The 14549-nt window shown below is 41.9% G+C and overlaps 1 protein-coding gene across 1 annotated transcript in view; it reads right to left on the bottom strand.

Moving 5' to 3' along the window:
• Positions 1-14549, bottom strand: part of RCBTB1 (RCC1 and BTB domain containing protein 1) — a 26655-nt gene extending 12106 nt beyond the window's left edge. The window contains exons 1-7 of the mRNA XM_074535427.1: positions 14369-14549; positions 8119-8289; positions 7158-7308; positions 6550-6716; positions 3195-3353; positions 2004-2111; positions 941-1083 (exon numbers count right to left, since the gene is read on the bottom strand). Coding sequence (XP_074391528.1) covers positions 941-1083; positions 2004-2111; positions 3195-3353; positions 6550-6716; positions 7158-7308; positions 8119-8262 — 872 coding nt within the window. The 5' untranslated portion in view covers positions 8263-8289; positions 14369-14549. The remainder of the gene's footprint in view (positions 1-940; positions 1084-2003; positions 2112-3194; positions 3354-6549; positions 6717-7157; positions 7309-8118; positions 8290-14368) is intronic.

Genomic DNA, 14549 nt, shown 5'->3' with positions numbered 1-14549 from the left:
TTACAGAATATTTCCTTTTCCTTCGCAGAAAAACCAGCCCCACTTCAGTGGTTTTTACTGTGATAGTTCCTTTCTTCTTTCTCTGACCCCCATCTTTAAGCTCTTAAACACTCTCAATACTGTGAAGCTTTAAATTTACAACAAAAAATAGGAATGCCTTCCCAAATGGGGGAGAAAAACAAAGCAGAAGTGTTCCTAGTTAAGAGGAGACTGCAAATTAAGAGATCTAGAGACCACAACAAGGTACATTAATGTGCCCAGAAAACACACAAGGGGCCAGAGAATGGGACTGAGGCCCACATTTGTAGGTGAGCAGCCAAAGAGCCAGCCCCAAATATGAGGATGATGGAAGGGTGATGAAAGAGGGCTGACAAGGGTTAATTTCATTCTTTTATGAGTCCAGGAAACTAAAAAAACTACAAACTACTAACTGGTACAAGTAATAAATGAGTGCTAACTGTCCTTTAGCTCAAGCAACCTTGCAAATTGAGTTCTATTTTCATGGTGGACTATTTTAAACCTTTCAAAAATTGTTTTTCTCCACATGTCACTTCTTGCAAAGGTGGCATTTCCTTTCTCCTCACTTTCTTTTTCTATTTTTTTTTTAATGTAGGCCTCAATTCATGGCTTGGGTTATTGAAAATTTCATAGCTCCAGTTTTAAGCAATGGAACAATATACAGAATAGCATAACACTTATTCCTTCATTGTCTTTCAGTATCAGGTAAATGCAAAGTATATTTTGTTCAATAACCATTAAAGACAGTAAAAAGCACTCAGTGATCATTGTAAACAATAAGTTACCATCCTTTCCCATATTTTTTTTAACATCAGCAACAGAAAAACAACCCACCAAGCCCTACACATGCATGCTTCCACTGCTGGAGACCACATAACATGCTCAGACTTTATCAACCCAGAAAGAGCTCGAGCAAGATTACCTTTCTTTTTCCATCATGATCTGCACAGGGCTGAGCTGGTTACTTTTATTGCCAGTCCCCAGCTGCCCGTAAGTGTTAGCTCCCCAGGCATAGAGCAAGCCCTCATCTGTTAGTGCTAGAGTGTGCGCATAGCCACAGGCAATCTGTAAGTAAATGTAACAGCGTTACTGCTGAACCAAACACAAGGAGACACAAAATATCACACACATTACCCCGGCTAGCTCATGGTAGGTATCTCAGGCACTCTGCACCCAGCACCACAATGTGGTACTGCTCAGTACTGGCAGCTAACACAAGGTATGCTGGCTGTGGGTACTGCCAAAGTCCCAGCTTCATTAATTGCATTGGCTGCTCCCAAGTAACTTACTGCACACTGGACAAGTCTCCCTAGATGCTACCTGCCTTCTTTGCACATGAGGAACACAGAACTACATCACATCTTGCAGTGCTCTGAGAGTATTTCAGAGCTGGATTATTCTGAATACAGTATGAGTACTCTGTACTGAGGAGAGCTGCAGTTCAACAGCCAACAACCCTTCAACCCAACTTACCACATTCAACTCTACAGAACCTTCCCAAAAACCCAGGAAATCCCAAATTTTAGTTTAATTCCTAGCTAGAAAAAAAAAAAAACCCAACCCAAATCCAAACAAACCAAACTAAATCCAATCACCAAACAATCAAACCCACCCCCACGTCTCATCTTTCCTCTCCCCTTGCTTCTAAAGGACTAATTAGAATACTTAGAACAAATTTGAACCTCTGATTCACCTTGTCTTTAACTAAAACATTTCATTTAGCTTTGTAACAAGTATGCAATTTGTATCAACTGCACAACTCACTAGTAGTTACAGTAGCTAACTTTAAACCTTTCCAAGCATTTACCGAAGCAAGTATTTCACAGCTTACTTGCACGTTGTATAAGCAAAATACAATTCAGTGTAGCTAAAAAACATTCAGCATTGGAAGTAGTGAAATCGAGCAGCAGGTGTAATTCTCCAAGGAGAGGTTTCCAGCAGAAGGCAGCAGCAGGAATGCACGTTCCCTTCCACGCTGGGCATACCTGGAGCACACAGACGCTGTGCAGCGCTGCCACCCTGCACGGGGTCAGCTGGTTCCCGTTGTTCCCCAGCCCCAGCTGCCCATTGCCATTGTAGCCCCAGCCATAAACCTGAGTGCACAAGGAAAACAAAATTAAGCCACTCTTCACCAGGAGTACACAGCACTTAAGACTTAGTAGCAAGCACAAGCCAAGAAAAGTATTTATTAAAAAATTGTGTGCTATTTGAAGAGCAATACAGAGAAGAGAAAGATATTAAGTAAACTGCAATGACTTACTGCACTCAACTTCTCCACCCTGCATTTACCTTTTAAAGAAGCTAAAAAACACGTCTTTGAAGTACTAGGAATTGCCCTTTGAAGTACTAGGTTTTGCCCTACACCAAAATCTCTTCCATAGCATCAACACTTTGACTTTTATGCCATCCTTTCCCTTACTTTTCCTTTTTTTTTTTTTTAAGTTATTCTGATGAACTGATCACTTTAAATGGAAGCCCCCAGTTTATCTCTAATTTTTCCTTTAGTTTTGTTACAGTGGACACACCACGGCACACATAAGGACAATGAAAACCCATCTCAGCCTCAGGGACTTGGCAGTCCGTCCATTCACAAGGAGATACTACCCTCTGTTTGGTGAAATGAAGTAAAATAGAGGTCACAGTTCATCCTAAAAGCAAGACAGCACCATAAACTTATGTCAAATGGAATAGTTTCACAATGGGAGGGCAGTGTTCAAAAGAATGCTTCGGGTTTGTTGCCAGTAATTAAGCAATGTGTTTAAAAAACAGGATCAGCCAATGCATCCTTGCAGAAAAATTAACTGTTTGATTGTGCACGCTTTAAAGAAATAAACTGAGACTAATTTAATGAATTAAAAGAATTTAACACAATTTATATTAAGTAATCTCTTGCAACATAAAGACAGACATAGTTAATAAAACTGTTCAAATTCTTGCAGTTGCAGACTCAGTAAGAACTGTGTTCCAACACAGTGTCTGCCACAAGAAGGAATACTGAAAGATTGCATCTCCAGTGACTTGCAGTGTTTTCCTGCAGCTGGCTCACAGAAGTAGTCAGGATAACTCTGTCAATAACAGCCCTAACCTGAGCACTCCCTGCCAGCATTTCTCCATATTCAGACACCAGCTTGGTGGGCTCAGGTGACAGAATGAGGGAAGGCAGCAGCAGCACTTACCTCACCATTGTTTACTACAGCCATGGAGGAGGTCTGGCCACAAGCAATGCCAACCACAATTTTGCCCTGCAAGCAGTTGGAAACTCTGCGAGGAGTTGGCTGGTTGGCTGTAGATCCAGATCCAACTTGACCACAGTTATTGTAGCCCCAAGCGTACAGCTGTCCATAAAAACAAACAAAGCCACACAGTTTAAAGCTTAATAAGAGTAATGATAGCAATAGATAATCTTCCCACAGGCAGCCCCAGATTGGATAAGATATCCTACTTAACAAGCTAAAATGCTTGAAGTTTGTTTTCATGAATGAAAATTATAAACAGCTTTAGGACTCATTTAGCAAATAGGAATATAGCACTTTTCCAGCTTATTGCAAAAGAATAATAGCATCTGCCTAAAACAGAAAACAAAAGGAATATATTTCCGTATTAAATACAAGTCAGACTGTAAGACAAAGAGCATAGTGATTGTCTTTATAATTTCATTATGTTGAAAAAGGAATGCAAGCCAGATCATCATTTGTTTCCCAGACACACTTTAACTCCCTAGTTTAGAGCTATGTAGTTTTCTTCAAAGAACTCTAAGCCAGGTTTATTGCTGGACACTCATCATACCTCTTCTGCATCTTTCAAGAGCTGTGAAAGAGCAGGGTTTTGTCAGTTCATGTTTCACAGCAGCATTAACAAAAAAAAAAAAATCCACAATTTCCGTCAGTTTAAAGTTTCTTGTGGCAAGCTAGTACTAATACAAGCAAAAATATGAGTTCCTGTTATCTGAAAGTCAGGAAGACGGGGAAGTAGTCTGGTATAAAAAAATATAACACTGTGGTTTTGGTGTCTCCAATTTTATTACATGTATACATGCCCACACAGTTTGGAGTAAAATTGTTTCTGAGGGTTCATTCTCTGGTGCCTCATCCAGTTCAAAAGTTTGGCCTCTTGGAAACACCTTCCACAGGCATGCTTGGCAGTACAAGCACACTAACAGGTACCCTTGTGAGGAGCCCATACATCCTTTGGTGCCAGAAGCTGTCTGTTTACTGCAACTCCAAACCAAGAGTCATTAAAAGTCATTAAAAACTAACACCTCCATCAGCACCAAAAAAAAACTCTAATCAAAGACAAGAACAAAAGACCCCCCACCAACACAACTCATTTCAATGAATAACATGAACAAAAGAAAGAATCAGTCCTTTGCTTTTTGTTACTTCTAAATGCTGGATCTTTGATTCCTACTGAATATTTGAAGACACGTTATAAAATACTTTAATTTCAATAACAGCAAATATTTAGGTAGAGAATCTCAGAAAGTAGATCAAAATGCCAAAGGACATGCCAGAGAAGCATGAATGTCTGTATTCCTTTAATTCTATCACTAAAATACTTCTTTTTAAAATTTGCACTGCATTAAAATTGCACTGAACTGTGGGATCTCAGCACCTCAGGACTGAGGTGCCGAGTCACCGAGACCACCTTGGGGGGCTCGGGAGTCCTGGAATGTTGCCAGAAGTGTCTGGTGGCTGGACTTTGATCCTACACAGGAGACGACACCTGTATGAGGATAGGAGGATTTCACCGGGGTGAATGGTGAAGGGATAAGTTAATTAGAGAGTGAAACACAGAGTTCAGGATTTCTGTACAGGGGGGTTTAGAGAAGTAAGATGGAGGAATTGGGGCGTGTCCTGTCCTTCTTCTTCTCCTCCATCTTCTGTGGTGATGGTGGCACTTTAAGATTAGTTATTACTGAAAGTGCACTAGTTAATAAGAGTAAAAAGTATTGGGGAAAAATGATAAATATTGTATACGTAACTTTGGGTATAAAGATAGGCGACCGCCCGGAGGGACGGGAGTGTGCTCATGGCTGGCTGCTGAGCAGACCTCTGTTGGGCCGAGAGAAAATCTTTTAGATAAACAATTAATAAACACCGAGACAAGATCTGAAGCCTCTTCTCGTCCTTTGAAGTGCGGGCAGCCCAAGGCCACCCCGGGCCTTTCCAGGCCCTCCAAACAGCCGAAAATCCGACACTGAACCATACCAACCAATTATGCCAGGTATTTCCACAAATACTTCCAACTTCAATGTCCCCCTGAGGCTTCAGGTTTATTAGGACACAAGGGGGCTGGCAGCCAAATCTTTCTATAAAGCTGCTTAACACATTTTGCTGCTTTCAGCGCACTCAGCTCCGGTAAAAGCTCAGAGCACAAACCAAGTTACTGCAAGGCACACCAGGGATGGATTTAAAGTACATTAACGGGCCATGCTGGCAAGCCAGCTGCAAACACCAGCCTCGTGGTCAACACAAAGAAATTTCCCTGCTTCCACTGGGATTTGGAGCGTGTCACAAGAAACAGCATGGCCTGCACAGGCAGCTGCCACACAGCAGCTGGCACCTCCAGTGTAAGCAATGTGTGAATGTCCTCTCCTCCCTGCATGCTCACCAAGTGTTACACTTTAACCCAGCCAAACATGACAGCACAAAATCCTTCCTAAGTGTAGGCTCTTCTTTCAGATACAACACAGAGCACTTAACCCAATCTCTCTTTCCTACCCTTAAAATACTCGGTATTACTGTTGCACTACTATTCCATACTGGGCCACAACACAGACATGCTCAGATTACCAGGATGAGAAGAGCTGTAGTTTCCCTTTTCACTGTCAAAAGGGTTTAAAATTAGAGCTTTTCTTTTGTTAGTGCACAGTTGAAACCAGATTTTCCACTGTGCATACATTGGTCAAATCTGCATAACTGGAAACTAATTGGATGTGTTTCCCACAACACATAGCCTGAAGCCTGAAACAAACAGCATGAGGCAGACTTGGATATAAACCAAGTGCCCTTTCATTAGCTACACAACAAAGTATTCAGAGGTGTGCAGAGCAACATTCTTCTGCAGTACCAGTGTGGAAATGCAAGACATTTCTACAAGAAATTCTAACCCAGTAAATACAAATTCAACACACCCCCTAACTAAGAGAACTGCAAGCAAATAAATAACATTTTGCACCTCGCAGACCATTATTTCACCTCTAAGTGGCACATCTGCACATCTTTCTAGTCTCACCCCTGTGAGAGACACAAAAGTTTACTAAGTTGTATTTCCCTTGTTCTGGGAACAAGGCTCTGGGGTTCCTTTTTTTCTTTTTTTTTTTCTGGCGGGGGTGTTAGTAATTTGGTTTTGGGTTTTTTTTTGTTGTTGTTTTCAAGTCTGCTCTGAAGAAAAGCACACCCTATTTTGAGATAGCAAGAGAAAAGGTTATATTTGTAATTACACTGTAGAAACAGAAGTTTGAACTGCAAGGTCACATCCACTATTTACTTCAAGAAGGAGATTAAAAGATTTGAACAGGTTTCAACTTACATCTCCATCCAATGAGAGCGCCATGGAATGATGAGAGCCACAAGCTACTTCCACCACTTTCTTTATTAAGAGGTTTGTGCAAACTTGAAGAGGAGTAATGCCCTGATTGGTTGTGCCATTTCCAAGTTGGCTGTAACCATTATGTCCCCAAGCATATACTTCACCGTCTGCAAAAATATTTGTGATGAAAATCACTAAAAACTCCAGGGAGGTTAAGACAGAATTTTAAGAAATTATCAAATACCAACAGGAAATTGAAATTAACAAACTATTAGAAAAATCATCTGTATGCTATAAAATTATATACTTTGTTTTATATTCATACATCACAGCATATCCTCTAGATTGTGGAAATACATGGAAGTGCACAGGTAAGACAAAGTACATCATAAGTGACAGTGTAAAATGCTACAACCTCAGCACAGTAGAAATGGAAACTTTAGCAATTACAAAATCCATTTACTTCCACTTAGGACCAACAAGAACCTCTTAGTGTACATTAGCCAGTTAACAAGTTAATACAATTACACTACAATCCACTCCTGTTAAATGCAAGTTTAGCTTAAAATCTGTAACTTATGTTTCTATACTAAATGTTAATTTTCTACCTTCAGTACAAAGAAGAACATGGGGTCCACTTCCATAACTGAGACTGGAGATCTTCTTTCCACATAAGGCTTCCAATTTCCTTGGTAATATGGTGCTCTGATTATCTCCAGTTCCCAAACAATTACTGCAATTCAGTCCAAAAACAAATACCTGAAAAACAAAAGAATACTCACTTCAAATGTTTTATACTCAGGTATGCACAGATGTGTAATGCTCAGTCTTCATTAACTAGGGACATTGTTTCACCTTGGACCTCCAGGGGCCAGAGACATCCCACATGGAAATTAATAACCTCAAGAGGCTGCACAAGGGCACTTTGGATGTTAACTGAATTATTCAGATTCATACAGTCCTGGAATTTAGGCTTTTTATTTTCAGGAACTGCACCCTAAGAAGTCTGAAATTGTGAAAAGTGGAAGCCACCACCTTCTTTTAAAAGCAGTTTGTAAACAGCAAATAAAGCATAAGCACGTAAAGAGCTATACTGCGGGAAGCTCATCCTACAGGCACTATTGATAGGACTTTGGGGAAAAAATCCTTTTCTACACAGTCTTACCAGAAACCTTCTCATTACTACATCCCAGAACACCAGTCTCATTTTCTTTCAGCAGCACTATGCTATGCTAATGCATTATGAGTTTCTCAATCGTTAAAATCTAGAGATAATCTTTCATGGTATTTTTTACTTAGCAAGCCATAACCTCGTTTTCTATCTTCATACCTGTCTGCACTTCAAGCTACCACACCTTCTTTTAAATTCTGCCTGTCTTCCAAAGAGCATATAATCTATCGTGGCCTTTGCCATGTGAAAGTTTTCTAAACAGTCCATTTATATTGTGCCCACACAAAACTTAAAAAAAAAAATCTAATGTCATATCACCACATTTTAGACTTCACATAATGCTTTTGAGAAGCTATTCATCTACAACACTGTGAAAGCAGGTACTTGTGGCAGCTCACCTCGTCGTTGTGCGTGATGTAAATGGCTTCGTTGGCCGACGTGCCGAACACGCACGCTTTGCGAATGGAAGCGATTTCTTGGGGGGAAAGCAAGGTGAATATTGGCCACTTGCCTACGTCCACCATGATGCTGCTGTGTGTCATGGCGCCTCTACAAGCAAGAGGACATTGCTGGAATAAAAACAAAACACAAACAAAAAGCTTATTAAAAAGAGTATTTTGCGCGTTCATTAACAGACAGTAACGGAAATTCCTTTACGTGGAGAAAAGACAGGTAGCTCTGAAAGTAAATATCCTATTCTGTATGAAATATGGAATTGTATTTCCATGTATTTAGGTGAGAAAAAAACTAGTCACTGGAAAAACAAATTGTTTTCTTAACAGGGTATTTAACTAAACATCTGCTCTTTAACAAGCAAACTTATTAAAAATTTGTGATCTAGCAAATATCCACTGATGGCAGAGTGGAATTACAATGGAATTTTCAAAGGGGATTTCAGCAGCAATTCCAATTTATAAAATTTTCACTTGTGAATTTTTTTGGTAATCTCACAAGTTACAAATGCCACGTAAGCAAGCAGTTGATGTATATGTGAAACATACAAATAAAAATAAGGCTGGAGCTGTTATGAACATGACCCAAATCTGCCATCTCTTGTGTAATCAAAAGCTGTTATGGTCAAAAAATATTTGTGAGAGCAGGAAAGCATGGGCTTGTGCAATTAGGCAGCAAAACACATCAGAGAACAGCAATTAAGTAAAATTGCCATAATCTGTTACTTAGAAACCAGGTGGATCATATTAACAGCTGGAAACATGACAGGCTATAGAGATGTTTGCCAACTAAAACAAACATACAGAACCCATTCTTCCCCAGTGCTCCCTCCTCCCAGTTTCCCCAGGATGAGTGCAGCAGCTCAGGAGCAAAGCTGACAGCACAGACACCCAGAGCTCATCGAGGCACTCAACCCTGCACATCACATCGCTCACACCCTGAAGGGACTCTGCTGCTCACAATCCATGATCCATGCCCAGGGCCATCAGCAACTTCTGTGAAATGTGGAGAGCATTAGGTGAAGAACTCCACAGAATGTCAGTGACAAGACAAATCACCATAAAACAAAAAACCAAGAAGGCAGGGAATTGTTCCACGAGTAAGAATTGCAGTCTCTACCCAGATGCCATCCTCTCATCAACACTTAGTTCTTTCTTTTTCATCTTTTGCTTCAGTGCAACCCAATTACCCTATTCTTTGCTGGGCTGCTTTCAAGTCAGGCTGCCTCTTGATGGTGCCTGGGGACCAGGTATGGGTAGCAGTGAGAACACAGCCAGCCTCTCCACTCTTCTGATGCTTGGTTCTCAAACGGTGCTGACAACCAAGCCTGGGCTTCAGAAAGCCATTTCACTACAGCAGTCAACTGTTATGCAGTGCAGATGTTTCTTGGAAGAAGGGGATTTTAAAAAGGTAGCAATAACAACAATTAAAAAATTAATTTTGAGAAACACAGACATCACTGTGGAATAAGGCCCATTAAAAAAAATATCCTAACACAAAACCCAAGCAGGGTTGCTTCCTTATTAGATTTCATAACTTTGATCCAATAAACCCCACTCTGCTCTACAGGCACCTCCCTTACTAAGAGCCTGACTTAACTCTCCATTTCACATTTGAAGCAGGTCTTGAAAACACCTGAAATCTCCAGATGGCAAATGCATAATAGATTTATTTGTAGAATAGTTTTTTGGGGTTTTTCTGGTTTTTTTAGAAGTCTACCTGATGGCAAGGCATAGCACATTCTACCCAGCTAAGCAGGTTTGGATGCACTTAAACCTTAATTTCTAGTCCAGTTACAATCCCAGGCTAGTTAGCTGCCAAGATTTGTCACCTCACCTTGGCAAGTCTCTTAACATATGACACTATCAATCAATTAAAACAAGGCAGCAATTACTTCTTTCGAGCAGAGCAAGGAAGTGTCCCTTCTGACTTCACCTATTTAACTTGCCTCACTCAATACACAACTGCCAAAGCACAAGCGTGTCAACCTGGATTTTAAAAAAACTATTTTCTTCACTGAAGTAATTTTCAACACAACCTGTGAAGACAGGAAGACAAGGTGTTATTTTGGCAGAGAATATCCTAGCCAAGTGACAGGTTTGACAGCACCCAGAGAACCTATCCTACCCTACAAGTACTAAATGTAATGTGTGTTGCCTTTTCTCTCCCTTCCTGATCTGTGCACTAGGTCTCCAACCCATTTGGCTTCTTTCTCTTTGGCTCTGTATGAACTCAGCTAATCACTGCTCTGACAAAACCTTTCCAAGCACTTCCAAACCTTATGCAAGTTATGCTGCACTTCCCACACCTCACAGCTCAACCTGACATCTTATCACACTAATACTGAGAGATAAAAGCTTTCAAGCACATGAGACTGCCCAAATGGGAGATATAAGCAATTAACTCCATCCCCAGGTGAAGATCCTTACAATTGTTAGCAGGTGTTAACATTGCTTTTCCCAAAACCACACTGTATATTTGCAGCCATTTCAGCTGTTACTACAATTCTACAGTTATTTCAGAGGTTTTCCTATAGAGGTGCTTAAGGACAATTCATCTGCCACTGGCAAGTTTGTTTCCTTAATAAATCTCAATGCTGAACTCTATCCAGGATTTAGGAACCAATGAAGGTTCACAAAAATCCTTAAACCAAACAAACAACAAAAAAACATTCTCTTGCCTTTTATCTAATATGTGCTGTTTCTCCTCAAGGACACACTCTTCCCTGCTCTTGAAATATTAACTGCTGTCTTTAGAGTCTGCTATTTGCTGGAGTATCTATCATCACTGGCTTTCACCATTTCTATGGCAGCAACAGCAGCTGTTTTCCTATATCCTTTTGTCTGAGAGAGAGAAATTACACACAAACCTGAAAGTTCTGGGCTTTATACACTGACTACTGTTTCTGAACTGTAATTGTGCATAGAAAGCTGATTTAACTATTTATTGTTCATTTTCCACAGAAAACAAATGCTCCACCTAGGCAGAAGCACCACCTTTTTCTCTCTAAAAACAGATTCCTTAACAACCCCAGCCAATTTCCTAGTTGTCCAATAAAAAAATAAAAGTTCTGGCAGTCACAGGAAGGAAAAAAACAAAACTACAAGTGAGGAAAAAAAGTATTTGAGAAATCTACTTTTAAATGTAGGACTGTAAATTGAGGTATCAGTAAAGTTACTCAGTATTATCAAAACTGAAACCAAATTGATTCTAGGATCCTGTAGGACATACTGCACACTTCCCAAAGGAGCAGATGCTCTGTGATACCGTGACTGACCCCTCACACCAACCACGCTCATGCTTCATCCCCGTGCAGCATTTGCCCGGATCTGGTGGGGACAGTGGGAAGTTTCTTCTGGGCAAATCCTTGCCATGGAAGGCTGATGATCCAGGAGACTCCAGACATGGCACCACAAGCAGGAGCACAAAGAAACCCAGCGTCCTTCCCTCACCCTTCCTGCAGAGTGTCGCTCCCATACCTAAGGTTATTTCCTTTCCCGCTGCATCACACACCGTGCAAGGGCTGCCCCTCAGCTGAGGGGTTTGTAAGTGCAAATGTAGCAGATGGAGCCCCAAGCAGCCAAGCTACTTTAACCTGCATGCCAATAGCTCTCTCAATATATTGGCTTCAGGCTATTGCTCTGATCCCGTGTGCAACAAGGCAGCAGCAGCAGCTCTGAGGAGCATCCGTCATATAGCAATGCCCGGATCTTAGGTAATTGCAATTAAAAACCTTATGAGTATAAAACCCCTGAGCTTAAACTAGTTGCCCAAACTGCTTTTAGAAACACTGCGTGCCTCCTCCCAGCTGTTAATTTCTGCTGCATGATGCAGAGATAGACAATTATACAACACAAAGCTTTACTTTGCTGCAAAATGAACCAGCAGAGGGAGTTTATATCAACAACACCTCTCTTCACGGCTCTGACATCTCCAAAATGATCAGCAACCTCAGTATCCAAATAGAAACAGAGATCACTCCTTGAATTTCACTCAGGCTAAAAATAAGCAAAAAAGGGGGACTTGTAAAAGAAAGGAAACTGAACGGGCCACATATTGTGATGAAAAAGAAACTGACCTCAGGGTAAGCACCAACATTAAGGGAAAAACATCTACATCTGCTCACAGTTTTAAAAAGCCACACACTTTTGGAGTCACAGGCACCTCAAAAATTCTGTGTTAATCTGCTGCCTACACATTCATCGCCTCAGTAATTTGCTTACTAACTAAAAAGCCTGCAAGCCGATTCACAGCGGCACATGAAAGACAAACATGTATCCTGCCTTAAAAATAAAAAAGGCAGCGTTTACAAAATGCTTTGTTAAAATGATTTTAGATACTGTTCTACCGAGTTTATAGTTCAGCTAAATAAAACCACGCTGGATACAACAATAGCCTAACACAACATCCTACCGGGAAAACAGTACCAATTGTCCTCGGGACAAAAAAAGCTACAGTTAACTCCTCAAAGATTATCCCCTTATTTGCAAAGGCCGCTGGAACACAATCGCACGTTTGTTTGTTTCACTCCCTCCTTAGGCTCCAATGCTGCAGCTGATTCCAGCTAAGCAGACCTACTCCTGCACAGAAACACTGCAGGCTCAGGCCTTCATTTCTCCTAATTGTCTTTGGGAATTATGAAGAGCAGTGAGAACACAAAAGCTGGGATATCTGGCTTTAGAACAACGCAGAGTGACTGGCACACTAGATCCCTTTTTAATTTGAAGTACACCTTAACCAAGGAAGAATCAAATCCTCCACATCACGCTGATCTTCCCCCAGTGTACATTTGCTTTTTTTGATTTCATATCTTGGCAGTGAGAAAGAATAGTGAAACCATATACTATCATTATATTAACAATACTATTGATGTTAAGTAGATGTATGAACCAAGGGATGCTACTGAGGCATTCTCCCTGCCAATGAAGAGACTTGCACACCCTGAAAAAGCGTGCCTTAACTTACTTTCCTTGGACCTTACAGGAAGCAAAATTTCTATGGCAAAACTCATGTGTTCTGAACCTCTACACAATTTATTTTCAGATGTCCTTAATGAGCCACACAGGGGAGGAAAGAACTACTGATCCAAGGGCTCCTGTTTGGTTTGAGCAACCAGCTGTGAGAGATAAGCACGCAAAAAGCACCATCGTACACGTGAATGCTACAGAACATGACTGGTTTAGCCACAGGAAACCACCCTTATGAGGATGACAGTCATCCACCCACCATAACAAACCTCCAATTACAAAACTGTAATTACAACCACACTTTGCCTTAGTCCCTTTTTTTTTCCCTACGCTAAACCATTAGTGCAACTTATCAAATCCATTCACTGAGGACGTCGTCTAAAGCAATGCCTGTCTTCCAATCTGACATATGGAGAGATAAGCATTCAAGGGGAAACATTCATATTAAGACACTAAAGAATGAATGCAGCTTTCCAAACAGCTTCTAAAGTTTCTCCTAAAATACCCTGTGCTCCGAGCACATTTCCATTTATGATTCCTTTTACCCTTTTCTCTTGATCCCACCTCTTGTCGGAACGATTTAAGCCCATTTTACCTTCCGTAGAGGACAGCACAAACGGGTCACTTGAACTTTCTAAATCAGAACCCTGCAAGTTCCTTATAAAACGAGTAAATATTCCTTTAGCGTTCATTTACAAGAGTTTCCTAAACTGAAACTCTGCCAGTTCCTTTAAAAACAAAACAAAGCAAATCCCCCTTCAGTTCAGAAGAAGCGCGTTAAAAACCCGAACAAACGCTGTAACTATTCATAGAAAGCCGGCGAGGAAAAACAAAAAGCGTTGAGTTTTTCCTGCCCCTGGGTTGTTTGTTTTTTACCCGACCAGCCGGGTACCTCAGTCAGGCTCCAGGAAGCCGGCGACAAAAGGGAAGGATAAACCGCAACACCACGAACCAGGAAAATAAAAGAGAAAAAAATCTGTAAGACCACACAGTGTTAAGGACGTGCAGGAGAAGCCTTCCAGAGGGCTCTGGGGCAAACTGGCTGGCGGCGAAGCAGACGCGGCTGAGGGTCCCCACCCCAGCCCAACTGCAGCGACGAGGACCCTCTCCCTCCCTCCCTCCCCTCGCTCTCCCGCTCCGCACGGGCACCGCCACCCTCGCAGCCCCAGTGCCCGCCCGCTGCCCGCGGGCGCTAGCGGGACGGCGCGGGGCGGGCGCCGCTCCTCACCCGGTGCCAGCGGCGGCTCCCGGCGGGCTCCCGGCGGGCTCCCCGCGCCCGCTCCGCCCAGCGCGGGCTCCGCGCGCCCCGCCTGCTGTCGCCGCTCGCGCTACCCCTCACGGCCGTCGGGGCCGCGCGCGCCGCCGGCGCCAGCGCATATGACCCGGGCGGGAGGAGAGCGGGGGGAGCA

This window comes from Zonotrichia albicollis, chromosome 2 (genome assembly GCF_047830755.1).
Source record: "Zonotrichia albicollis isolate bZonAlb1 chromosome 2, bZonAlb1.hap1, whole genome shotgun sequence".
Lineage (NCBI taxonomy): Eukaryota > Metazoa > Chordata > Aves > Passeriformes > Passerellidae > Zonotrichia > Zonotrichia albicollis.
The sequence above is the reverse complement of the archived record's forward strand: the minus strand, read 5'-3'. Positions and strand labels throughout refer to the sequence as shown.